A 26,726-nucleotide genomic window follows, 5' to 3' on the forward strand; every position below is an offset into this window, starting at 1 on the left:
CTCTAAGACTTTGTGGCTGTGGATTTTTTTAGTTTCTGCAAACGGATTAAAGAGATTTTTTTCCCAAGCTTCAGGAAGAAGACCTTCACATGGAGGAAGCCAGAGCTGATAGATGCTCTGAGGACCTCCCTGTCCAGCACAAACCCCTCTCCTTCCCCATGATCACACAGACAAGGAGACATGAAAGTGCTTCCAAAATGGCTACAAAGAGATGACAAAGCCTCCAAGTCATCAGAGAGCCCGTGCACTGCACCACTGTCAGGATCACTGTCATCTTAAATGAGACCTTGTGATGCTTTGGACAGGAAACATTCCTGCTGAAGGGAAGGGAAAATAACAAGATCTGTTTCCCATCCAGTAGCTCTGATTCTGCCACTGTGTTGCAAAGCAGCGTGGAGAGGGTATTTATTTTTGGTGGAAGGCAAGGCTGAGCTCAGACCATCCAGACAAACATTGCACGGTGCTATTACATCTTCATTATTGCACTGCTCTATAGAGACAAGTGTTTTGAAGAAGGTAATAAGCACTTATAATTAAGGCAATTATAAAGTAGTTTATTATAGTTGAGCACTAACATAGAGCTGTCTTGTGTCCAAGAGAACCAAACCAGTGATATAGAGTATCTGGGGAATTTTTAAAACAGCATCAATCTGATGGTTATGGCTCTGGCGGCAAAAATACCAGTTAGTGGCATACAAAGGCTGATTTTACAAGCCACTAGAGGATGCAAGGAGGGAAAACATGGGAAAAAAGTGCAACTGATATTGGATGCAAGTCCTCATTCCCTGGCAGGCAGCTCTGGAGTGGGAAATCACCCTGCCCATGAGCTGACCATGACCCTTGGAGAGCTGTGGGGGTGGAGTCCCACATCCAGCACAGCAGCATGAGACAGAATTGTCCCTGTTTGTGCTTCACAACCACCTTGGGAGACACCAGGAAATGAGCATCCCAAAATTCATGTGACCTCAAGGACCACAAGATCTCCAGAAATCCCAACTGAATCCAACCCCACTGTACACACAGCCAGAGTTACAAGCTGTGGGAGATAAAACAAAATTCATCAGCTCTTCACTCAGCACAGGTTTCTGTGGGCAATGGAAGTGTTGCTCTGAGCAAAACAGTTTCTAAGCTATCATCACAAAGTTAGAACCTAAAATAAACCTTAGAGAAACACAGCCCTTTGCTCCTCCTGGCTTGCATGATGCCATCAGACACTGTCTCTGGTTTCCACGCTGATTTAAAAACATATCATGGACCCCAGCAGCAAGCATTTGTTTTTTCAGGGCTTCAGACACACTTTAAACACTCTCTCCCCCTTAAAATTGTTTTAAAACTCCCTGAACAGGCAGCAAATTTCTTTCAAGTCTGTTTTTATGTGAAAGATGTGTTTGTGTATGATTTTGCTTCTCTAGGCCGACAGTGGTGATGTTTTTGATGCAGCAGCAGAAGATGCTGTCACTTGAGAAAAGATAAAATTATCACCTTTCATGAAACATCTACAGGTTTAACCAACCCACTTCTCTAACAGCTGAAAACAGAATCTTGGCAGAGAGAAAAAACAAAGTGTAGACATGAGGATAAAAAGCACTTCAAGCCTACAATTACCTTCTGTGGGAAGGGAGAGGGTGAATCGGTTGTTGTACAAAACAGTCAGTGGCACCTACCTATTTCCTACATGATGGCTATGGAGAGGAGGAGGAGGAGGAGGAAACCCCAGTGACCCCAGGCTTACCGAGGCGGCTCCAGGAGACGATGGGCCGGGGGTTGCCGGTGGCGATGCACTCCAGCACCGCCGTCTGGTGCACGGTCAGCGTCAGGTTCTCCGGGCCCACGAGGATCATGGGGTCCTTGTACACGGTGGAGTGGGAGCCTGCAACGACAGCACCATGGTCAGAATGCTTCTGATTGCCTCTTGTTAAAGGGAACATCGAGGACTTTGGGTATCCTCCAAGTACATCTCTTCTAAGCACACATCCTCTTTCATCGGGAGCTGTAGTGATAGGAGAAGGAGTAATGAGTTCAAACTGGAAGAGGGGAAATTCAGTTTAGGTATTTGGAAGAGATTCTTCCCTGTGAGGGTGGTGAGACCCTGGCACAGGCTGCCCAGAGAAGCTGTGGATTCCATCCCTGGAAGTGTTCAAGGCCAGGCTGGGCAGGACTTGGAGCAACCTGCTCTAGTGGAAGGTGCCCCTGTCCATGGCAGGGGGTGGAATGAGATGATCTTTAAGGGTCCTTCCAACCCAAACCATTCCAGGATTCTAAATTATGTGGCTGGTGTAACCCTCAATAAACCTGAGATGTACATGAAACAAAAGGAGCACAGTGTTTGTGTGACAGTCACACTGAACATATTTTAAGCGTGCATTGATTATCCCTGGGGAAAACCCCTGAAGAAATGATCCAGCCACAAACAGCCCTGTAAACACCTGGATATCAGCAACATAAAGAAGGAACTGCACTGTGAACTGCAAAGAGAAGATGTGCATGGTATATAAGGAAAACACAACATGAAAGACAGCAGGAATGCAAATAAATGAGGGGGTTGCTTTATCTTTCAGCATTTCAAACCACAAAGTAATCCATACAGACCACAATGCCTAACTCTGTCTCTGTGAGCATCCTCTCTTGCTGCTGGTGTCACTTGCTCCAAAAGACCTGTCCTGGGACAAGGAATGATGGAGGTAACAGTCCCTGACTCTGGCTGAGGAGCTTTCTGAGAGGAGACTTCTCTGATGACTGCACCCTACTTTTTCCTACCATTTTCCTGCAAGGAGAGGATGCATCCCACTGCACTGATACAACTGTCACATATTTGCTGCTCTTGATACAATCACTAATCCTTTATTTGCACTATAGTAGCACCAAGTGGCAACAATCAAGAATAAAACCCATCATGCAAGATGGATGTGCAGACCCATAAAAGAACAAAATCCTGGCACAAGGACCCTGGACACCAGACAGGCACAAGAAAGGCAAAAGGAAACACATTTCACTAGACAGAACAATGGCATGGGACAAAACAATCATCCTGTGTTATGTATACCACAGCTGAACCCATATCTCCTGAGACCCTGAAAAGTGCCTTATCCCTGGGCCAAAAGTCCCTGCAGCCTTTACTCCCATTTTCTGGAAGCAGGAGAGGAGAAAACCCAAGAGATATTCTCAGTTCTCCATCAGTAAATGGGAATACTGAAAATTAGTCTTCCTCCCTTGTCTCTGATGAGAAATGCTGAGGTCAAAGCAGTGTTTAAGGAATTCCATCAATCTTACAGCTGCTGGCAAAAAAAGCTCTGTACACCTGCAAAGAGAAATACCTGGGCTGGTCATCTGCCCCCAAGCAGGAGTGGGGCACAGGGAGGGCTGGGGAGCACAGCCCTGGCTGGGCTTTGCCAAAGGGATCAACCCACACTGACTCCTGTACATGGACTTTCCAATGTTCAAAATGCTCGTTACAGAGAAGTGATCCACCAAAATCTATCGACAGGGGCTTTTCTCCAAGAAAAACAATTTCTTCCTGCACTTTTGAGTGTTACTCGCTCACAGCAGCTCAGGGGCTGGAATCAGGGCATAGCAGGGGGATTCCACAGTGGTCCAAGGGCAAGCACAGATCAGAGCAGCTTGTTTGTGAATTGTTCCTACGGGGGCTAAGCAAGGAATGATAAAGCGACTCCGAGCTTGTGTGTAAATGGGCAAAATCCAAGAAAAATCACCATGTCAGTGTGACTTAAGAGCTGACTTTCTCACTAAATGCATTTCACTGCAAGCCATAAAATGCAGATTTTTTGATGAGAACCAGAATGCACAATAAATTCATATGACCGGCTGGTTAACCCCAAGAGATCTGAAAAACAATACCTTCCCCTCAGTACCTCGGAGTGCCTTTAAAACCCATGTAGATTTATTGTTCTGAATCACAATACTAAATGTTCACGCTTAGAATAATGCGGTATTATCAGCGTATTATATAGCGATTTCAATATTTCAAAACACGGAGAAATGAAATGAATTGTCCAAGGTCACCCAAGTATATCAGCAAATGGGAGCCAAGCTCAAAGCAGAATTTATGAAACACACTACTTTGACAATAAAATATTTAAATATCACATTCTTTGATTTCTACTCTGAGTCTTAGATATTCAGGTTTTTAAGTGTGGATTCAGCTCCCTGAGTTTGGGCAAATGCTGTCCAGCTCTGGAATTGGCATTCCCACCACTGCTCACCTTCTGCAAAGGCCATGGAATGGCCCTGTAGCTTGGCTGCTGAGCCCATCACCCACAGCAGTGACAGCTCCAGGGCCAGCAGGGACTGGGGCACAGCAGTCAGATGTCAGCACTGCACAAAGGGACCGACCATGTCCCAACATCAAGGAGGAGGTTTCCTTCTTCAATCAGACCAGCTCTTTGATGCAGGGTCAGGAAGGAAGGAATGATAAAATGAGGGACTCATGGCAGGCGAGTGCTGCTGGAGCTCAACAGGGTTCACGGCAGTGCAGGGATCTATTCTGAAAGGGGGAAAAGCTCTAATGATGCCTGTGGTCCCCAGGGACTCTGCCAGCAGCAGTCACAGTGAGGATGGGGAGGTCCCCAGCACTGCCAGCAGTGACAGGCACTCCAGCAGAGACAGGAGCGTCGCCTGCCAGATCTTGATCAAAAGGACAGCAGCAGAGAGAGCCACAGCTTGCACTGGAAAGGTGTCAGTGCAGAGAGGCAGGCAGCCCCCTCGGGAGCAGCTCCGCTGAGCAGGCACTTGAAAATAATCAATCAGCAGGACTGGAAGACATCTCTGTGCTGCTCACGGCCGGCAGCCCCGCCACCACTGCCAGGAAGAGGAGGGAGAGCACTGCAAGCAGGCTCCTTCATCCCCACGGGCAGCCACCCTCCTCCTCCTCCCCTCCTGCCGGGCTGTGGCAGTACCCTGAAGGGCACAGGCTTCCAGAGCCCATTCTCACCCTCTCCCTCCTCCTTCCCAAACCAGGGCTTGGATTGGAAACCTCAGGGAGGCTGACCTGGTGCTTCTCTGCTGGTGAAGCAATGGCTGAAGCTGCTGCCTAGCAGGGAAAAGTGGGAGCCCTCCTGCCATCATGAAGAGCAGAGAGACCATTCCCAAGATACAAAAGATTTGCAAGAATTCTGCTTACCCCATCATGCCTAATGCCATGTGCACAGCAGCACTCACGTTAGCTCAGTATTTACTGACACAACACCCACACCAGCAAAGCAATGCCCCGTGCACCTCTGTGGCTCACCACAGCCTCTGCTGCCGTGCCAAAGCCCAGGGTTCACATGCTAACACATACCTGCTGTCCTGATCTAACAGATATTTGTGTGTTCTTAGCAAACACCACAGAGCATAAACCTTTTCTGTGGAGGTTTAACCCAGTGCAATGAGTTTTCCATGCAAATGTCCAGTTACAGCAGTGCAGGCACTGAAGCATGGTCCAAACCCTTCAACAAACACTTACACACGGTGCCCAAATTCATCATCCGACTGCTTTAAGGAGGAGAAAAAACCACAAATGTTTCATGGACAGGAAACCTGGAAAATATCCATCTGTAATGAGGGATGGTCAGATGAGAACAACTAGAGCTTTCTGCCCTGCGAGAAATAGAAACTCAGGCCAGTAAACTGACACAAAGAACTTCACTACATTGATAATTTACTGCTCTTTATTCCCTCTATGTGGCTACTGTTTGCATAGATCAAGCAAACAGATAAGTAACAGGTACCCAAAGCCCCCAGGTCTTTCAGAACCAGTTAACCTGCTTTCTTTCCCATCAGAGTTGATATACACAGCATCACCCTTCCCTCGGCTTCACCCCATTTCACACATGCTGCTTTTTTACAGTCAGCAGAGGCTAATATGACACTTGGTACAGGTGTTAAGTCTGCTCCAGAACCACTGGCCAGGCAGTGTTTTGGAGGGTGATGGGAAGCTGTGAGATGTGTGCTGGAAAGCGTCCAGCTCCTGAGTACCAGCAATTACATGTATATGATGGACAGGAGCATGAGAGCTCAGGGGAAAGACCTTTGGCTGCATGTAAGAAAGAACTCAGAAACACCCACTCAACCATCCCTGGGGAGACTTCCCTTGCCTGTTATCTCCAAAGATGCAATCTCCATTTCCACAGGGAATCTGGGATGTACCATACTGGAAGGGATCTTAACAACTAACAATGCAGAACAAGGAAGGTGTTACGGCTGCACAGAGGAATGCCTCTCAGTGTGTTAGCCTGAAGCTCTCTTGAACTGTCCTGGTCCAGAACAGCAGTGGGAAGAAGACAGGAAGGCAGCCAGGACAGCGTAGCTGGCACTAACCTGACACGGTGAGCCGGGCCTCCCGGCTGAACTTCACATTAGCAATATTGGTGGCAACGCAGTGAAATATCCCACTGTCCTCTGCCCTTAGCCCCGTTATCTGGAGAACCCCCTTGGGGAGCAGCGTGTACCTGTGGGGAGAGAAAACAGAATCAAAAGCTTGCAAAGCAGGACATGATGTGACAGCAGGATGCACACCCATCCAGGTGAGGCAGGCTGGCTCCCTGCATCCCAGTGCAGAGGTGCCAATACCACCAGGATGTCAACACCCCTTTAGGCTGAGCCCAAGCCTGCTTCTGCATCAGTACTTAGGTTCTTTTGGATACTTGAGCCTCTGGTCTTCTTTTACGGGGAATAAAAGAAAATAATTTATCTCTTGATGCATCCTTGAGAAATGGTGATTTTTGTTGGAAGGCTACAAAATAGATGCTTCCTATTTAACCTGTGGAATAGCTCTGGCAGTGCATTTGCATGTGAAGACAGCTGACATTACAGTTATCATGACATGGGAATTACCACTCATCAGCTGAAGCACAGTGACCAAGGACAGGCATCAGAAACCTGTGCTCCACGCTCCCCACTCCAGGCCCAGGACTCAAATCCGTATGACCTTAAAACCTCAGATGCATGAAAAGGAATGTTTAAAATAAATATTGTGCGGGCAAATGTAAACATCAATAAATATTTTATATCTTTAAAACACAGGCACATTTAAATCACGCGTGCATACACACATATATGTACACATACATTACAGGTTGCTTGGCAACCACTTGTTTAAATTGGCTGGCAGTAAGTCATTACACTGTGATGAGTTAATAATCCATTTCCGTCCGGAAGATGAAGAATATCTTTCTCCATATCAGCATATGGTTAAGTGCCTATAACCTGCTCCCTGCGCCGCGTTCTAAACGTGCGGCTCCGTGTCGGTGGCAGCACGACAGCAATCAGTTCTACATGGCCCCAAGTTGATTGCAATCTCTCTGGGACTTTAAAATGCCCATTGTTTTGGATGAATTATACTACAAGAAGCCTTCATTTTTGTTAACAATCTGCCCACAGCATTAGAGGATTCAATTCCAAAGCTATTATTCTGCCTTCAAAGCCTCCAAGTGCAAGACTCGGCATACAAATTTATATACACTTTATACGCAGAAATGCACCAAGCGTGATTAATGCAGAAATCCAATTCAGTTAGAGAAGCAACTCTCATCACCCAGGCTCTGGTGTCAGAGATTAATCTACTGAGCTGACAATGAAAAACTTCCCAATAACTTTACTCCTACAAAAAGCCAAATCTCTTCAAAATCAGGACACGAGTGTAAGGAAACTGTTCCTAGGCTACATCCTCCAGGGCTTGGGCAAACTCTCTTCCCCAGAGGAGAAGCAGCAGGAACGAGCACAGCTTGGACCTTTCTGGGTTGGAGAAAAGTCTTGGCTTCTCAGCCTTGGGGTTCCTCAAACTTGGGGTTCCCCAGCCTTGGAGAAAAGAAGTCCTGGTCATATTTAAATCCCTGCCACATTTCTGACCAACTCCACAACTGTGTCCCTGGGCTCAAATGCAAAGGATCAATGATGCATGAAGGACTTCAGGGGAACTTCTCCTGTCCTGCAACATCTTACTGGGATGCCACAAGGCATCCAGCAAAGTTCTCCACCCTTACTTCTGCTGATGCCACCTCGGATCAGTGGCTCGTGCTCTAACACGTCCCCAGTTCAGCACCTGTATGAGTAAGAATCCTTCAGAGGAGATCAAGTTCAACAAATCAACCTTGCGCTGGGCTAAAAAAAGCTTAGCTGAAAAATGCAAGGAAAAACAAAACCTGACAGTTGCAGTTTTCCACAGCAGATTTGGGCCTCTTGGGTCCTTCTACTGTAAGTTCACTGCCACTCTGAGAAGGTCAGGCATTGTTCCAGCCTTCGTGTTTTCTCCTGCCTCCAAAGAACCCAACCACATTCTGCCGCAGAGCTGACATTTTTAAGAATAGGGGCTTTCAGGAAAATATTTACAGCTTCCTGGTTTCGCCTATTCCCAAGGCAGGGGCGTCAGTGTTTGCTCGAGGTGTGCAGTGAGCGATTGTCTCCCGGCGCTGGCTGTGCGGCCGCCGGCAGCGGGCACGCGTTTCCTGCCAGCTGCGCTGCCCTGCGCCGCGCACCAAACCCTGATGAGGGACGCTTCCGACGCCAAGGGAGCGCCTGTCAAACACAGGAAGCGGCGACGTGCCGCTCCAGGTCTAGGCTGGGAAGGGAGGCAGCTGGAGTTTCTCTTTAGGAGATTGTTTGGGAAATGGCAGCTCAGGGTGCTGTGAGAAGCTCTCTGCAGAGCTCCCCAGTTGCCACACATGAGGGAGTCCACCTGGAAACGGCAGCCACAGTGAAATTCAGCACTTGCAAGAGTCCAGGACCCATATGCAAGATCCTAAGATTCATCCTAATCAGAAAGAGTTACACAAAATGAAGCCATGGAGGGATGAAAGATGCCAAAGCTACCCAGCTCTTTGAGGCTTGCTGGGCAGGTCTCAATGCTGGAAAGTAAACCTGGAGCAGGGTTGATCAGAGACGGTCAGTGCAAGCCTTTCAAAATCAGCTAATAGCTTTATCTACTTCTCCTGGGAAATGCCAGTACTCCTACAAGGTGTTTGCCCAAAAGGAGAGCCAAACCAGAAAAGCCACAGCACACTAAACAAAAGAGTCTTCCATGGTGGAAACACTGGCCAAGACCCTTAGCCCAGGTTAGTTGTGTCCGAGCACAACTGGAAGCAACAGAAAGTCTGGTGATCTTTTCCCATCTGGAGAAAGGCCAGCAGCACATGGCTTAGACATGTCCTACCTTTCATTGTCTGTGTTGACTGGCATGCTGTTCTTATGCCATAGGATGACTGGCTCAGGCAAGCCGTGGATCTGGCACTGGAATCTTGCAACACCACCTTCCTCCACCACTGCATTCTGAGGGTGGATGTGGAAGTCAGACATTGCTGAAAGACAAAAAGAGAGACAAAATTATTCACATGTGAAGAAAGAGCCAACTGGAAGATGTCAGCAACTTTACATGACCTAGAAACACAATCATTTCCCACACAATGCAAATGGGACTGTAATGTAATGTAAGAGCAGAAGGCCAGCTTGCAGCCTAACCTTCTGCATGGAAAAGCAAGACTGGTGGGAAGTTCTTGGTATCCCACCTGCCTCTGCACATTGAAATGGTTGGCTCAACCAGAACAGCAGACTTTGCTCCAAGACCCTCATGGTGCTTAGCAAGGTCTGCCAGGGCAGCGAGAAACACAGACACTGCACTGGCACTTATCAGAGGTCATTCCCAATAGCTTGACCAGTCTTTGGATCCTAATCCACATCAAAAGAGAGATGGATTCTTTCTGTTGCCATCAATGTCTTACCTGTTGTAAATATCCTTCTGATATGTACAGCTTGACTCCTAAACTCATGTTATTTAAATAACTTGAGCAGAAGAATGCCAAAATACCCTAGTGAAACATACAGCCCTTGATTTCCACCTGTTTGCAGGTGCTCCTGCTCATTGCATACTCTGCCTTCCAGCACAGCAGCAGGAGCAGCCACATCCCCAGGTTGGGGAGCAAAAGGATTCAGCCAAAAGAAAGAGCAGCTGCCAAGAGCTCAGCAAAATGAGGCTTTTGGGGCTGGGACCACCCGACAGCAAATGATGAGCCCCAGCATGCCCACGCAGGGTGAATACAGACCAGCCTGTTCCAGCAAGCCACAGCTGTAACCACTGTGTGGAAACACTCTGGCACGCTGTTAGAGCTACATAAATAATACCGTAATCATTACTATTAATTAATTGGAAGGTGCTGCCTGTTGACTCCGCAATAAACATATTCAAAGCTAATAAACATCCCAGTGGTTATTGAGCTCGTGATTCATTTAAAGTGCTGCATTCACAGGAAGGTCTCTCGCATTACCATACAAAACAAACTCCAGGAGAACTCCCTGCTCTGCCGCCCCAACCCGATGACACCCCTCTCCCCAGCAAGAAAACCTCGTCCCCTTTTACAAGCATCAAGTGCAATGACTGTGGGTCTGCTAAGGAACAAGCTGCCTATGTGTCAGGGCAGCTTAATCATTCATCTGCAAACTGCAGTTGGGCTCAGGCAGATGGGAGATGGCCATTAGCAATCATACATTAAATATGTGTTGCATTAACCTGCGCTGCTCCCGCAGCCACCGCTCTCAACCCGCTGATGGCAGATTTGTTAAGCTGATGGAGTAGCACGGAGCAAAGCCCCAGCCCTGCACAGTTGCAGGGTTGGGAAGGTTTTGTAGGTATGAGGGTGGAATGGGCAGGCAGCCCCACGTCGGGAGCCAGACCGGGGAGTGGCTGCGCAATGTTCCAGCCAGATGGCGACACACCAGCACAAGGTGAAAGATCACGGAAAATTGTATTTCTCTTTCCCAAGATAAAAGCCAATGCAATTATCCTCTCTGGTATAGGATTATAGGATGGAGCCCAATAGTGCAATGGCAATTTACCCAATTCATATAGATTTAGCCTTGAAATGAGACTGATCATGGCTCAGAGCATTCAGACATGGAAGGGAGCCCAAAGGCTGCTAGGAGGTCTCTCATCACCAGGTGATGCTGCTTCCAAGGTGGCAAGGGATGCTTCAAGAGATGGGGGATCCATGGGTGCCTGCAGCAGGGGAGCTCAAGGGAGCCTGCAGAACATTTCAAGGCCGAAGACCCACACCAGGGTGAGCATTTTTGCAAAGTCAAAGCTTATGGACTCTCACCAAGAAATGAATCCAAGAATTACTGAGAATGACACAAAGCTCTCTAAAAAAATGTTTTACAAAGCATAGATTCAGATGCCTGTAGGAAAATTCCTTTCAAATGTACAGATGCTCAGCACTGAGGTTTTCTGGTGGTTGACAGGGTTGATAAAAGAGGGAGGTGTGAATGAGAACCGCCCAACAGACTTTGCCCTGCTGGCTACAGAATTCATCGCCATTCCTTTATTTCAATAATATCACCTCTTATAGGTAAAACTGCAGCAATAACCTCTACTCTTAAAGACACCAGTATTAATATTTATCATGAATAAAACATGGAAAGTTATAAATAATTCAGTTATGAGGATGTTAAGTAAAATATTACTCTTCAACGACACTATAATGTGGCTTTGAAGCACAGTTTTATGTTAAATGCCTAGGAAACACTGTGACCCTTGCCAAGACCAGCTGGTTTGCAGAAGATGCATTAAAAATTCATGCACTGAGCTACAAAATGCTATTTTTAAAACAGGTTTACGAGTTTATTTACAGTTGCAGAGACAAAAGACTTTTGGAGCATCTCCTGTAAAACAGCAACAAAACTTCAATGTGAGTGATTACTGGGTTTTCAGCCTGGGAATAAATCACTGGGGAGAAGGAGAGGAGAGGGACAGGAGCTCAACTGCTTCACAGGGCATTGCCTGGAGGAGCTAAATCTCTGCTGACCCATGTGAGGTTTTTATATACGTCCCAACTGACTGTAACAAACTCATGTAGCAGAGTGCTGGCTCCTGTTTGTCACTTGCCTTCCCGTGGCAAGCAGCAGGACCCCGTCACCAGCCGGGTGCTTTTGTTCCAGCCGCCAAGGAGAAGAGCTGCACGTCAGCCCGGGTGGGGTTGGCCAGCAGCCAGGGAGCTGCAGCTCATTTCTATGCTAATGGCTATAATAATTTTAAAAATAAATACATGCAATCACAATATTCACCCGCGAGCTCCTAAGAGGGGAGGCACTCACTAATCCATCTGCCAGCGCTCTCTGCCATCCAGCAATGCAACATCCATGTGCCAATGGAGGGACTGGTGCTACCCCAGGCCTTTTTTTCCATCATCAGAGGGGCGAGTGCCACCCTGTTCCCATTAAATTTCCCTCTGCCATCTCCTTGTGTCATCAAGCCATAAAAATAACATAAATCACATGCACACTCATTGCTCCACATTAATGCTCCAAGCTGTGATGTCTCCGTGCTTCTGCTATCATCCCACCTGCATTTTGGCTGTGGTACACAGCAACTGCCACAGGGCACAGAAGGACAAAATTAGGGCTTACAGCAGACAGGGAATGGTCCTGGCAGCCCTTTGATGCTGCAGGCATGGAGGAGTCTCCTCCAAAAGATGCTGTCCAAGGCTAGATTCAGACTGAATGTTGACTGTCTACAGTCACACAGACACATGAAGCAGAGGAGTTACTCTTCTTCTCTCCTTCCCCTGTGTTATATAACTAAGGACCTCAACTAGGATGATGCTGGATCACAGGCAAGGCTCTACCATAAAGAAACCACCATGCTTGGGATTGCCCGCCACTTAACCCTCACTGGGATGCAGTCCCTGAAGGCATGTCTGATGGACACAGGTGAGCAGCAGCTCTCATCCTCATCCATATTCATGGAGGATTCATTCTGGGGTCTCCTCTAATCAAATCACGAGCACTTTCTCCATCCCAACAGGCCCGGTGGAAAGGCCAATGGAATAAAAATGAAAATAGCTATCGAGTGAAATTTTCTCTACTCCATAAAAAACTAAATTGAAACCATTAGTGGCCAATCCTTTTTTGCTCAGTGCAGCATTAGTGCTAAGCCAGAGATTGACCTAGATTTGATATAGAAAAAGAAAACATTAACTTGGTATGTCAAAACAAATCCCAGGCCTTTAGAGTCATTAAAACACAAACATTGTGCAGGCACAAGGAGAGGAGGAAGACTTGAAAGGTTCAGTGCCAAACATGGTGTTAGGAGAGCATTTGGGAAGGCCAGCTAGGTCTGCACTCAAATTGCCTCTTGATTTTAAATTACTTATGGGGAAACAGAGACCCAGGCTGGCTCTGACACAAGATGATGCTGGGGAGGAGTGAGCACCCACACCACCACAGATGCCACACAGTCCACAAATAGCAGCACACAAGTGAAGATCCTTTCTTCACATTTCTGCCACCAACCTGTTAAATGCAGACCTTTTCCAATGGAAGCATGTGGCTAAAATGCCTCTCAGTATAAGGAACAAGAGTTTTATGGGGGTGTGCCTCCAGTACCTGGGCTTCCAGATGCTCCTACCAAAGAGTGCAGGCTTCATTATCTCTGTTACAACTGAGGAAGGTGAAATCTGGGAGGCAAATTATTTGCCCAGAGCAGAGAACAAGCCATAGGCAAGCTGACCCTTTCCAAGACTGGCTCCATTCCAATGACTGCTGATTCTGATACTGAATATACAGTGAGCTGCTGATTTTTATACTGAATTTCTCTATGTACTAATAAAATTGAATTCCTCCACAGGACAGCAGAAGCCAGGGTTGTTTTTTAAAACACAATGAACACCATGCCAATTAATGCCAAACCTGAACCACTCTCAAATCAGGCTGAGAGCTCCAGCAGAACCAACCTTCAATATCTGTGAGACTCACGAGCACCCAACTCCTTTTCCTGAAAGCCACCAGTACTAAGGCAAGCAGAGGGATTAAATTTTCAATTCCCACTTGGCTTAAGAGACCTTTACCACTAAGTCAGCAACATGCCAGGGAACATTCTCAAAGAAGTCATCAGGTGAAGGCTCTGCAGACTCAGGTCTTATTTGTCCCCTCCACACTCTGGAAATGGAGGACTTGCTAATGAGAAGGAGCCAGCACAAAAGGCGGGGGGCATGTGGACACCACAAATCCCATCCTCTCCTCTCTTCCCCCCTGCCTTCAAACAGCAACGCCTGCCCAAGCCTTTAAGAAAAAGACACTGAATCTTCTTTCGGTACTTTTTAAAGATGCATTTTTATAAAGCTAAAACCCAGCCCACGGCAGGCCAGGCCGGTGGCTACTCCAGCTGCAGAGCAGCCTCTGCGCCTGCGAGCCGGCCCTGCGTGTCTAATGACGCTTTTGTGCGAGGCTGTTGCTGAACTGCCATGAGCCCAATTTTGAATGCAAGTTGCTTTGTGCATAGTGAAGCGTGAACAACAGCGCCGCCCATTTATCTATTTAATTCTCCAGGAGTAGCAGGAGCGGGGCCCTTCGCTCACATCCAAAGGGAAGAAAAATCGCCTTTCTCTCAGCTTTGGAAAGGGAGGGAAATATTAAAGAGCAGCCGTGCCTCTCCCAGCACAGAGGAAAATCCTCTCTGCCCCTGTCCACTAATCATAGCAGGGAAAATCCCAAATCTCTATTGTCCATGCTGAGCTTCAGACCGCAAAAGAATATGAGCTGCAAGACTCAGGAGAGTTTGAGGCAAGGAAGACATTTTAGAGGAATGTAGTTCATTTAAGAGGAACCAAAATACCAGGTGAGATAAAAGAGGGAGGATGACCCACCTCGGTCTGTGCAGAGGTACAGGGAGATGGTCAGTCCTGAACACTTTTTATTTGGAATATTTGCAAACAAGTGCTTATTCCTCTTTTGCTTTGGCCGTTGTTTTCTTCCCCTGGAGCGAACAGGATGGCTCAGACCATGAATGGAGGACGGTGCAGGCTCTGTTCTCCCTGCATTTTGCATCCTCATGTCTCTTATTTTCACCTGCAATCAAAGCTGACTGGAAGAATTTAAAATCGGCTGAGAAGACAGCATATCATACAGACCTCTCTAGCTGAGCAACAAAGTCTCCACCTGGCCTGTTTTCTTCTCCTGTCCCAAGCTCCTGGGACAGGGATGAAAGGGAGACAACAGAGATAATGCCTCACAGTGGGACACAGCAGCTGCCCATGGGAGGGAACATGCAACAGATATTTTACAAGAAGAGTAGGGGGGAAATCTGCTACTCAAGTAGCAGGAGGCTACTCAAGTCAACCAGGAGGCAAATTTTTGTCTGGTCTGGGACTGTGGCTTCTCAACTTTTTTCATAACAGATTAAATGACTGTGAGCCAAATCCAGCTCAGGTCACCTCCCCGCTGCATCGCAATGAACAGCCCTGATGGACGCTACTGACCCATGACTTATTGTTGGGTTTGCTGCTTTCAGAAGCAGAAAAAAGCACAGAGCCCTGTAGGGGCTGCTTCCGCTTAGGGATGATAAATATCCTGTGAAAGTAATGAACACATTTTCACTGCATGCAGAGCAGGGGTCAGAGGGAACATCCTCAGGAGCCCCTGGTTGCTCTACCCGCCCTGCACGAGCGAAGGAACCAAGCTGTGAGGAGGATGATGGGTTCTTCCTGAAAAGGTCCCTGTAGGGTGGCACCTGGAAACCCTTTGAATGCCTGCACTGCAGCTCCACTCCTCTTGCTGAGCTTGACTCAATGTGCTGCTAATTGCCAGCACACCCAGTCTCTCCTGCACAATCACAGTGTCTCCAAACCCATATTGTAGTCCTATAGAACTTACTATATTCATGGTATTTATTATAGCTCACTTATTGGAAAATTAACCATATCACCATCAGGTGTTGATGTAGGGGTACTCTCCTGTGAGCAGGAAAGATTTTTGACTGGATAAATGCAGCCTCTGCATCACACATGGAAATGAACAGGAGCCCTGTGGCCCAAGGACTGTTTTATACTGCAGTATCTTACTATTTCTATAAAACTTAGAAAATGCTGCACCTCTAGAGAGAGACTGTCCCCACACTGTTCCAGTAAAGCACGTGAGGGAGCACCCCCAATATTCAACAGCCCACCACCCCTGTTTGTCTTAACTTAGGGGAGCAGAGAGCACCAGGGGAGCTGCCAATCCCAGAGGAAACCCTTGAGATCATCTGGCATTTGCCATGCTCTCCCTCATGCAGCAGCACTGCCCAAATGCTGCCTCCTGAGACCCAAGACCTACTACAATGTGGCTGCAGCCAGAAATCATCCCAGCCTGGAAGCAAGAGCAGGGAGTCCCTGTGCATCAGCACTAACATCCTCTCTGAGGTGCAGTGGGAAACCAGGGCTGTCTGAGCTCCCTCACACCTTTCCTACAAAGTCATTGGTTATTTTAGGGACAGGCACTAAGTGCCACCCGTGGTCACAACCAAAATCCAACGTCATCCCTCCCTTGAGTACCAATAGCACACTCTACCCATGAGGCAATGCTGCTCCTTATAAACCACTTTGAAAGATGCATCTTGGCAATCCCATGGATCAAATTTCTCACTTCCCTCCATGCTCAGAGCACATGGCAGCATCCCATCATGTTACCTGCTAGGCCAAGCAGCACAGCAGACAGCCTAGGGTGGTTATCCATCTTCCAGCACCCTCTTGTTTTGCAGGGGGATCACTAATAAACAGCCCCTTTAGCGTTCTCAAATTGGTTTCAGGGAGAGAAGAAGTTGCTGGCAAAGAGGGAGGCATTGCTGGGAGAGACCTTTATCAGGGAGCTCTATTGCAGTAATTTTTCAAGATGAAATTGCTCTCCGGCTCATGACAGCATTTAGTGTATCCTGAGGCGACCATTTGTGAAGCCAAACCTGTGGTCCTGCTGCCCTGCTGCTGGAGGGAAGGGGGAGTATTAAATGCCATAAACAACTCTTAATTTGCCTGGGCGGACTGCACATGGGGCTGGTGATTCTGCAGTGCAGGAAGGGGTTATCTGTCAACTGCACAGGGCCCCAGCACCAAGGGTGATGCTGGCCAGGCAACACTGGCTGCTGTGACGCCTGCCCAGAGGTACAGCACACCACAAAGGGCTCCTGTATTTTTGTGGGGTGACTTCTTAAGAAACCCCAGCATCACACGAGGCTCCTCCACCACAAAGCAAGGCTCCCCTCCAACATCACAGAAGATGTCCCCTCCTGTTGCATTCACAGCAATGGCTTCTTCAGGACTTTCCTCTGAAGCACACATTCGCTCTATTTGCAAAATAGCAATGATTTATCCCACTCAAGTGCCCCTGCAGACCCCTGAAGTAATGAGAAAATGAAAGGCAAGCTGTCCACAAGCCTCTGGGAAAGGTTGGCTCGACAAGGGCAGAGCAAAGCGTGCAAAGCTGCCAGCAGGCAGGTCTCTCATGCCAGATTCCCATCCAGAGCTCCTCGTGTTTTTCCTACTCTGACACACACAATTAAGACAAATTACATAGTTACCATTTTGATTTGTTGCACAATACTGATGTTTTCCATCCCTCTCCCAAATATTGATGGAGATAGTAAAAGAGGAAGCTCCCACACAGCTGGTTTTGGCCCTGGACCACTTTGTTTGCAGCCAACTCCTTCCAATATCGAGCGTGGATGGACGAGCAATCCTGCTTTTCATCAGCTCGGAGAGGCAGTGAGCCAAGCAAGCATGAGGTGCTATCCTCAGCAGCCCTCACAACACCTCTGAGTAGAAACATCCCTGCTCAGACCTCCCTGAGCAAAGTCAGCAGCTTCCCTGCTTTTTTGTGCTCACAGACGAGCACGCACTTTGTTTTGGCATCTCCGGAGGCACTGGTGGAATCTGTAAAGGTGAAGGCAAGGAAGCTTTTCATCACCACTGCCCACGGAAATGCCATCAGCCTCGCTTTCAGACTGGGAGCTGTCCTGATTTACAGGCTAATGAATTTTAAATGAGATGCATTTTTTAATTTTTTGTTGTCAGCCCCCATTTTTCTGCCAGCAATCATTCCAGTAATAGCTTTAAATTTTCAGCATCTGTTTTTACCAGCTCTCTTGTAATTAGTTTACTAATGTATTTCACTGTGCCTTTGTTATTTTCAGAGAATTACTTCATTCCCAGCTATCAGAGATAGTGCACTTCAGTCTATAAGGAGTTTGGCCTTTGTTCCCCTGTGGTTATTCACATGGGGGAAGATGGCTCGGTGAATGACAAGCCTTTCTATCACTACACATTCTCCATTTAATGTCTTTATACTGGCTCATTAATTACCACAGAAATCTCCTTTCCAAATGGAACCTGTGATTTATAGAAGACTTGGGCAAGGTGCCATTTTTATCGGGCCGACAGCAAACAGCACCAGTGCTGGCAATTCCCTCTTCATTTTCCTCCTGCTGCAGCAGGGTCAGCCCTGCTGAGGTGGGAGCTGTGCCTGGGCAAGGGAGCTGAGTGAGTGCTCAGTGCTGCCGAGCCACGGGCATCACACTGCTCTGGCTCGGCTGGGATGGCCAAGCCCATGGCAAATTGAGATACAGCCCGTTCTGCCTGCTGCACAGATTGAGATATTCCCTTGGGCAGCTGCTGGGGAGTGCCTGGAAGAGGTGAAACTGCCTCTAAGATGATCTCTTTCCCGAATCTGGTGGTCCAAGGGGTGGAAGTGCATACAGCAAAGTATCTCATAGATCTTGGCAAAAACCCAAGAACAGCATGGGGACTCTGACTTTCATGATGGAGTGGGCAGTCAGAGGTGATGGGCTCTGTGGCACCCAGAGGCACCTCTCTGCTGCCTACCATCACACAGCAGGCCTGAGTGCAAGCTGTATCCCTCAGACTCCAAAGCATTACAGACTTGCAAACCTCCCAGCACATGGGGTCCAGGCAGGGGGAAGAGCTTCCCAAAGACATAAGGCAAAGGCTCCCTGTGGACCCAAGGCAGCCAGAGCAGGGGGGAAAGGAGGCTGTGGAAGTACCCCAAACAAGGGTCTCTCTGTCCGATGGAAATTAACTTTAAATCCTTCAGAACAGTATGTCTTTCACCACGTCCATACTCTGCTGAGCATGATAAACTACTCCCCTTCTTTATTAAAGAATGAAACAGAAGTGGAAATGGTGCACACGATAACTAAATAAGTTATTTAAATAGAAAAATAATCACAAAAGGCTGGATTCCCACAGAGGAGCTGCCTTACATCACAGCAAGGGAAATACTCAGCATCCCCTGTGCACAGGGAGAGGAGAGACCACAAGATCATAGCACTGAGCCAGAACAAGTGGGGGACAGGGTTAGCATTGCAAAGAACTGCTCTAAAGCTCCTTTCTGTTCATTTTAACTCTGAATATCACTCAAACACAGGTGATTTTTCTAAATGCTGAAAGCTGCTCTGCTCCCATCCCTTGGTGTTGAGCACAGATACTGTGCTTCAATGTTGCCCAGTCCAGATTGAAGGGGATAATGTCAAAGCTGTAGAAAGGTCTGAACTGTTGTGATCCTGAGAAAATCCAGGTTCCTCCCAGGTCTGCTTTTCCTCCTAGCAGCAGCTAAGCCGTTAGCTGTCATCTCATCCCTGTGGCTGAGTTACTGTATAAATTCCTGTTCACTCCTTGGCAATAGCAACAGCTTCCTATTTTGCTGGCAGCAATCCAGGGGAAATTCAAGCTGAATTACAGCCATTCTTCAGAAAATAGGCCAAATCCACGAAAGCAGGACACATGACCGCAGACGTAGAGCTCGTCCTTTTTTCTATTTATTTCGCAGCGAGAAGCCCCGTTGGCTGAAAATAGCTTATCTCTGGAAGTCCCCCCTTCCGCTCACGGCTGCCGCTCCTGGCTGCCAGCCAAGCCATTACCACCTCAAAGAGAAAGTTCAGGGCTCCGGCGGATCGGCCCCTCGGTACAGGACGTGCGGTTTGATGTTTGCACCGATTTCTCTCTGGGAGCTCAGAGGAGATGGGGATTGTATTTCTGTGCACGAGCCAGCGAGCGTTAACTCCTTTCCTGCGCCTCCGCTGGGATGGGTGCACCTGGGGCTGCACCCCAGCACTGTTGTCAGAGCAGACACCGTAGTGTGCATACACATATGTGCATGTATGTGGACATATGATAGGAATAAATTGTTCCCTGTGAGGGTGGGCAGGCCCTGACACAGGCTGCCCAGAGAAGCTGTGGATGCCCCATCCCTGGAAGTGTTCAAGGCCAGCTTGGACAGGGCTTGAAGCAATCTGGTCTGGTGGAAGGTGTTCCTGACCACGGCAGGAGAGTGGAAGAAGATGATCTTTAAGGTTCCTTCCAACACAACTCAGTCTAGGGTTCAATGATTTTGTGATACAGTATGGGGGTGGCAACTCAGGTCAGACTCTGTGAGCCAGGGTCCCTCCAGACACCCACTCTAACGACAAGGTGTCAACTTCCATTTCATGCCAGCTCAATGTGAAGAAGCCACTCTATCTCAAAGCACCTCTGCCCCCACAGTGAACTTTTTCTCCTCCTTGTGCACCCTACAGCATCCTAAATATGACGGGGAGACACATCACCATCCTGGCAGACAAACACAAGTAAGGATACAAGAGAATGGTTAAAGATAAGGATGGAAGATGGTGACACAGAGGAAGAAATGATAGCAGAGTTACAAACCACCAATCTCACCATCTTTATCTTCCTCACTATCATCAGACCATCACTGAACCCGAGGAGCAGTGATGCATTCCAGAAAACACAGTTCTCCAGGGAGGACTGGCTTCTTGTTGATAAGAAGCAGGGAGGCTTATCTTCTAAACCCACTGTGACACCTCACCCTCGGCCCAGTTTATCAAATTAAACTCATTACCTTTGAGGACTCATTGAAAAGAGGTGGCAGGAGGAGAGTCGTGGGTCAAGGAGGCGACGCTGCCATCAGCCCGCGGTGCCGCTCCGGGATCAGCGCGTCCTTTCCGGCACGTGCCGGTGGGACAACGCCGCCTGGGAAAGCAGCGCCAGCACTAAACCATCCCAGAGCATCGCATCAAGGAAGCAAAGTGACAGAAAAGGGGACACACTGATTTCCTGCCAGGCCATCACAGGGCTCTCTGGTTTACTGCACCTACAGCCACACCACGCAGGGCTTTGCTCATTGGGCAAGATTCCTGGTTTACGAGAGCAGGTTTCAATACAGTAGAAAAACAATCTGGCTGTGCACACGGGAGAGCCACAACTGTGATCTGCCATCACCCAACCTCTGTACTGTGTCACAACCACATACAGAACTTGGCATATGCATCTCTTACTGCCACAGAGAAATAACCAAGTCCTTTCTGTGCGGAATTTTTTAAATGAGCAGTCAAGTGAAAATAAAGTTCAGCTTTGAGCACTTTGCTAAGGCATTCAGATATATATACTTCAGATGCTTCTATTTTTTTTTGCTTTTTTATCCTTGATTAAACAAACACAGGTCACCTCAGGTGGTGCCTCTCCTATTTTTGCAATGACCTTTGGTACTGTTTATGGGCACAGGATACAACAAGAAGCCCTGGGAAACAGGAGGAGAGGGCAGTGAGGCCCAGGAAGCCTTTGAAGAGCATTCCCATGGGATGCTCCTGGATGGGATAACTATCAGCTTGAAGAGCTACAAGGAGGGGCTTTATCAATGTGTTGGGAGGACAAGAGGTTGGAAGAGCCTGTGTTATTTCCTACTGTAAAATTTGCAAATATTTTACCCAAACATTTCTGTTTCTTCCTGTGTTTGTGCATCCTGAAACTCACTTGGGCAGGCTGGGGAGAGAAGGCAGCCAGACTCCCTGAGCAGTGGTTCCTGACTAGGAGTCACAGATTCCCCTGTGATTACCATACCGAAGCCCTCTGCAAGTGCACCAAGTCCCTACACCCTCCATTGATCTCCACCCATCCTACCAAACAAGCCCTGGCAACAAAGTTCAGCATCATGGACAAAAGACAAGAGGAGGTGCTGAAAAAGAAACCCAGCCCACAGTGCTTGGAGAAGAGCAGCTCCTGCCAAAGGAGGAAGAGGTAGAAGACATGCTGGATACTCAGGCAGTCACACAATTCAAATTTAAATTCCAGGATTAGCCTTCAAAGACAGGCATGATGGGACAGCCAGACAGACCTGCAACTGCCTGGGACTCCTCTGTCTCCATCCCTGCTCATGCACTTGCTGTTCTCATTTGCTTCCCAGACTTATTCCCCATCCAGGTGCCAAGGTTAACATCATTTAGCCACCTAAGCTCTCTGTCAGCAGGAAATTTCATTTTAATTAAAGCTTAAGTTTGGGATGCCCACATGAATGTGGAAAGCTGCGTGGGCTGGAGTGATGATAAATGCCAAGGAGCAGCAGCACTGCAAAAGTGATGTGGGTTTTAGGGAGCAGGCAGAGGTCAAACACTGCACCTGAAAGGAAAGATTGCAGAAGGGCAGATTTAGTGACCTTGAGCCTCTGAACTTGAGCTTTGCCCGTGTGTTTGCAGCACACTGGGGGAATCAGAGCCAAAGCCCTGCAAGCCTGATCTTCAGGGGGCCCTTGCAGGGATGCTCAGTGTGTCCTGTACCAAGCATGAGGCATCAGTCCTCTCCCCACTGAAATGTGCATATTTGTCAGAAAAAACACTTGCAGTCCAAAACAGATACCTCTCCAGTATTAACAAAAGAGATGAAAACTCTGTAACAAACAGGTGATTGTAGCACAGACTGTTAAGAGACCTGAAAAACTGCTGGAACACCTGAAATATTCAGGAAGGCAATTAAATCTATTTTAACAAAACCTCATGGCATATAATGGCCCCCCAGGAGACCCACTGTAATATCCTAATAACTTGTTTATGTGACCCAAATGTCCAAGAGGATGTTCCATGAGAGTGTGCATATACATGGGACTGTGCACCCCATGCATATTCAGGCAGAGAATTAAAGACAGGAGAAGCAAAGTCCTTAAGGTACTTGCGTGGTGCAAGGCAGGAGCATCCACATGGAAAACACTGTCAGCAACTTCACAGCCCTCGCCACCACGAAGCAAATAAATAAATAAAGAGAGCTGCAGGAATTAGCTGTGAGGGTGACAGCACTGAAGGAAAATGAAAGCAGAAAGGGGGGTAAGAAAAAAACAACCAGCCCGGCTCGCTTTTGTGTTCTCGCACAATGGGGCACGTCAGCTCCGGAGCCTCCGCAAGCCATCACCCGCCATCTGGCAGCGGGCTGGGCCGCTAATGGGAGGCCCCGGAGCCCCAGCTGACTCCCAGAGCCACAGGGGAAATCAAGCTGATGATCTCCCCACATTAAGCCATCTAAATTAATGCAGATGCGTGGCCCGCTCGCGAGAAATTCGGCTGGTGAGCGGCGGCAAGGGGAGCGGTGCGAGGCAGCTGCAGCGCGCCCCGGACCCGCGAGCCGCAGCCCAGGGCTGACTTCAGCAGGGCCGGCCCGGTGCGAGCCTCCCCTGCTCATCTGCAACACAAATTGCTGGCGAGGGTTTCTGGAAGCGCTGCCCTTTTCATGCAGTGCTGGCAGCTCGGCTGAGAGATGCACAACCCCGGCCAGATGCAAATTCTGCAGCAGTGGGGACAGCTCAGATTAACTCACAACACACTCTCCGAACCAGCCTCATTAACTAATGTCCCTGTAATGCCCTAACGGAGCAGACTGGCTGGGAAATTACCGTGCATGGGGTCCGGGCAAAGCAGGGCATGGAGGTGTCGATGTGAGTGCTCTGGGCCAGGTTCAGCAGCAGTGCCTCTCCCTAGGAGCAACCCCGATGGTTTTGGCAGGGTGGAGCCCAGAGGACACAGGTCCCAAAGGAACAGTTGCAGCCATGAGTGTCTGAATTCCCTAAGCACTATGGTACTGGACAAGGGTGCAGAGCCTGGCAATGAATCACAAGGGAAAAGTCAGTGCTGGTGCAGCAGAGGGCTGGCTGAGCACCTTGTCAAGGGTGTGAGTTCAGCTCCAGCCTCTTCCCTTGCCAGCTGTTGCATGAGGATCAAGAGAACAAATCACCAGGGGTTAAAGATGCACAGTGGTCTCAAGGCATGGAAATGGTGCTGGAGAGGGCATCTTCAGCCCAGGGAGACACACAATCCCTCCTTTTCCCCTGCACCTAACACAACTGTGCCTCCAAAAGCTCCCAGGTGCTACCCTGGGGACATCTGGATGCTGATCCATATCTGATGCAGGTCAGAGCTCTCTGAAGGGACTCAGCTCTGACTGGAGCAATGCACAGAGATCTGCCCCCTCCATCTTGGTGCAAACAGAAAAACCAACCTTCAGGAAGGAATTTTGTTTCTGCCCTCCATCACTGGCTTCATGGGAACCCAGTTCCTGCAAGTGCCGTTTATCATCAGTGCCAAAAAACCACCACATACTGCCCCAGAGTGGGCTCAACCAGCAGAGACCTCCTGGGAATTGCTGCGACAAACCTCAGACCATGTAAAACCTAAACTTTTAACAACTGAGGCACATTTCAGCCTCCCCAGGTCCAGCTGCTGTTGCACAGCCCAGGGAACCTCTGGGGGTGGCAGTGATGCCTTGCAACAAGCAGGTATTTGGGGATCCATCACTGTCACAGACAGCTGAGATCCTGCTTACAGCACCAAGGGTAAATCCAGACCCTTTCTAATGACTTTGGATTCATAACCCATTCCCCACAGATGGAAAATTTTATTCCCAAATGCACTGAGACCCACATGGCAGCAGCTTGAGTGATTACAGTCTCTGCTATCATTTGCAGGGAGGCAGAAAAACCCCTCATTTTACCTAAAGGAGAGGGTGGTAGCATATGGTAAGCGTAGGTTACACTCAGCCCCAGGAGCAAAGCTGCAGCCCTTACACAGCTCACACTGCCTCTGAAGCCTGTTCCAGGTCGGTAATATCCCACCAGAAGAGAGGCAGAATTTTTGCTGGGGTAGGAGAAGGGGAGAAAACCTCCCCATGCAAAATTTGCTTCCAAATTCAAGCTAGTTGGAATAATCTGTTGGTAAACACAAAGCACCATTGGGGTAACAGCTGAGTGGAGGCCTATATTAAACAAGCATCTTCAGATGAAAATATCACTCATCTAAAAGGCATCACTATTCATTCATGCTCAATAAAACACAAAATGGTTACAGATAGAGCTGATGGAAAATGAGAGAGAGAAATGGAAGTAAAGGTAAAGCTGCCAGGCAAGAAACAGCACAAGAAGGAAAAAAAAAGAAAGAACTATCACTGTGAAGAGGTTGATTTAGCATTCTGCTCTACGAGAAATTTCAAAAGCAGGTTTTAGTATCTGATAAAACTTCACTGCTGGTTGCCACGCTGCCTGACAGAAGCACAGAAGGGGACTAATAGCCCTGGCATGCGACATGATAAAACATTTTAAGCTGCATAGCTTCACTTGGACTTGCCACTTTTAAGGCCATTTTACAGTTCACTGCCATCCCTCAGCGTCCTACCAACAACCCCTGAGCATGCACAAGCTCTCCTCGACCCACCAGGCAGGTAGCTTCCCCCAAGGATGAGTTTTTCCAGCCTGCAGATTATCACAGGTGAATATTACCACTTGGCAGCATTGCTGCAAGGAACTGCAAGGGCTGAGTGCAGGGCACCAAGGCTGGTGGCTCTGGTCTTCTCACCAGATATCTGGCTCCTCTGGGGCTCTCATCCCACCAAAACAGGATCCCTTCAAAGTCCTACATCATCCAAACCCTTCATCCACCCAGCTGGATGCTGCTGAGTTGGCATTAACAAGAGACGTGGGGGGCTTGGTTTGAAATACACCTCTGCTTTATAGATGATTTCCCAATCTAATAAAGAGACGAAACATTATCTGTCTTTCCTGCTCTTATTTCCCAAGGAACAGCAAGAGTGGAAACATCTTTCTGCCTCACCAATAAAACTTTTATAACCCACTTCCCTGGTGGCTTCTAAGCAAAGGCCCTTTTCCCAATGAGAAGCCTGGAAAAAACAGGGAAAGGAGAGGTGTGATCTGTATTCACAGCCCATCTTAGCTCAGGTGGTGGCATGAAACACTGGAGTCACACCCAGATGCAGGCAGTAAAAATACTCCTTTTCCCTGGCTGCCCAGGGATTGTTCTTGCCAGGTAATCCATGCAGAGGGTTATTGGATACAGCACAGGAAAACTACCATTACCACAACTTAAACACTACCTGGTCATTTGAGAATAAAACAAACAAAACAGGCAACTGAAAAATAAGGCAACTAAAAAAACAAAGGCAACCAAGATGGGGTGTGTTGTTCAGGTGATTTTTTTGCAATGAGTTGGTACCAGCTTTGTCTACTGGCATCTATCCTGCCTTTTTCAGTTTAATTTTACAGTAAGAGAGGAGTAGAAAACTGGGTGAATTTGAGCACAGACTGGGTAGGTTTACCTGCACATCCGTCTGGACCCAGACCTCACTTGTAGCTCTGCATTTCCAGGACTGCCCAGCTGCTACAGGTATATGGCCAAAACAGATGAGACTACAGAGCAGGCTGGAGATACTTTAATTTTTTTTAAAAAGCACTGGATTATCAGCACACAAATACATCAACAGGTAGCAGTATTTCCACACTCTATTTCCAGCTGGAAGAAGGAAGAGCAAGCAGAAAACAGGCTGGCTGGCTGCAAGCAATAGTATTTCTCATGGTCTCCCCCTGTGATGCTGCCCAACACAGAATAATACTTTATAAACAATCACAAAATCCCAGAATGGTTTGGGTTGGAAGGCACCTTAAAGCCCAACACATTCCACCCCCTGCTATGGGCAGGGACACCTTCCACTACCCCAGGCTCCAAGCCCTGTCCAAGTCAGTCCTGAACACTTCCAGGGATGGGGCAGCCACAGCTTCTCTGGGCAGCCTCTGCCAGGGCCTCACAGGGAAGAATTTAATCTCCAAATCAAATCTTACTCTGAGCTCCTTCATTTTAAAATCCCTCCCTACATGGGAGACAA

At 48.1% G+C, this 26,726-nt stretch overlaps 1 protein-coding gene across 1 annotated transcript in view; it reads right to left on the reverse strand.

Moving 5' to 3' along the window:
• The window catches only part of IGDCC3 (immunoglobulin superfamily DCC subclass member 3), a 95,966-nt gene that overhangs the window by 29,709 nt on the left and 39,531 nt on the right, over positions 1-26,726 (reverse strand). The window contains exons 3-5 of the mRNA XM_036389971.1: positions 9,146-9,290; positions 6,316-6,446; positions 1,733-1,870 (exon numbers count right to left, since the gene is read on the reverse strand). Of these exons, the coding sequence (XP_036245864.1) occupies positions 1,733-1,870; positions 6,316-6,446; positions 9,146-9,290 (414 nt within the window). The remainder of the gene's footprint in view (positions 1-1,732; positions 1,871-6,315; positions 6,447-9,145; positions 9,291-26,726) is intronic.

This window comes from Molothrus ater, chromosome 13 (assembly GCF_012460135.2).
Source record: "Molothrus ater isolate BHLD 08-10-18 breed brown headed cowbird chromosome 13, BPBGC_Mater_1.1, whole genome shotgun sequence".
Taxonomy (NCBI): Eukaryota; Metazoa; Chordata; class Aves; order Passeriformes; family Icteridae; genus Molothrus; species Molothrus ater.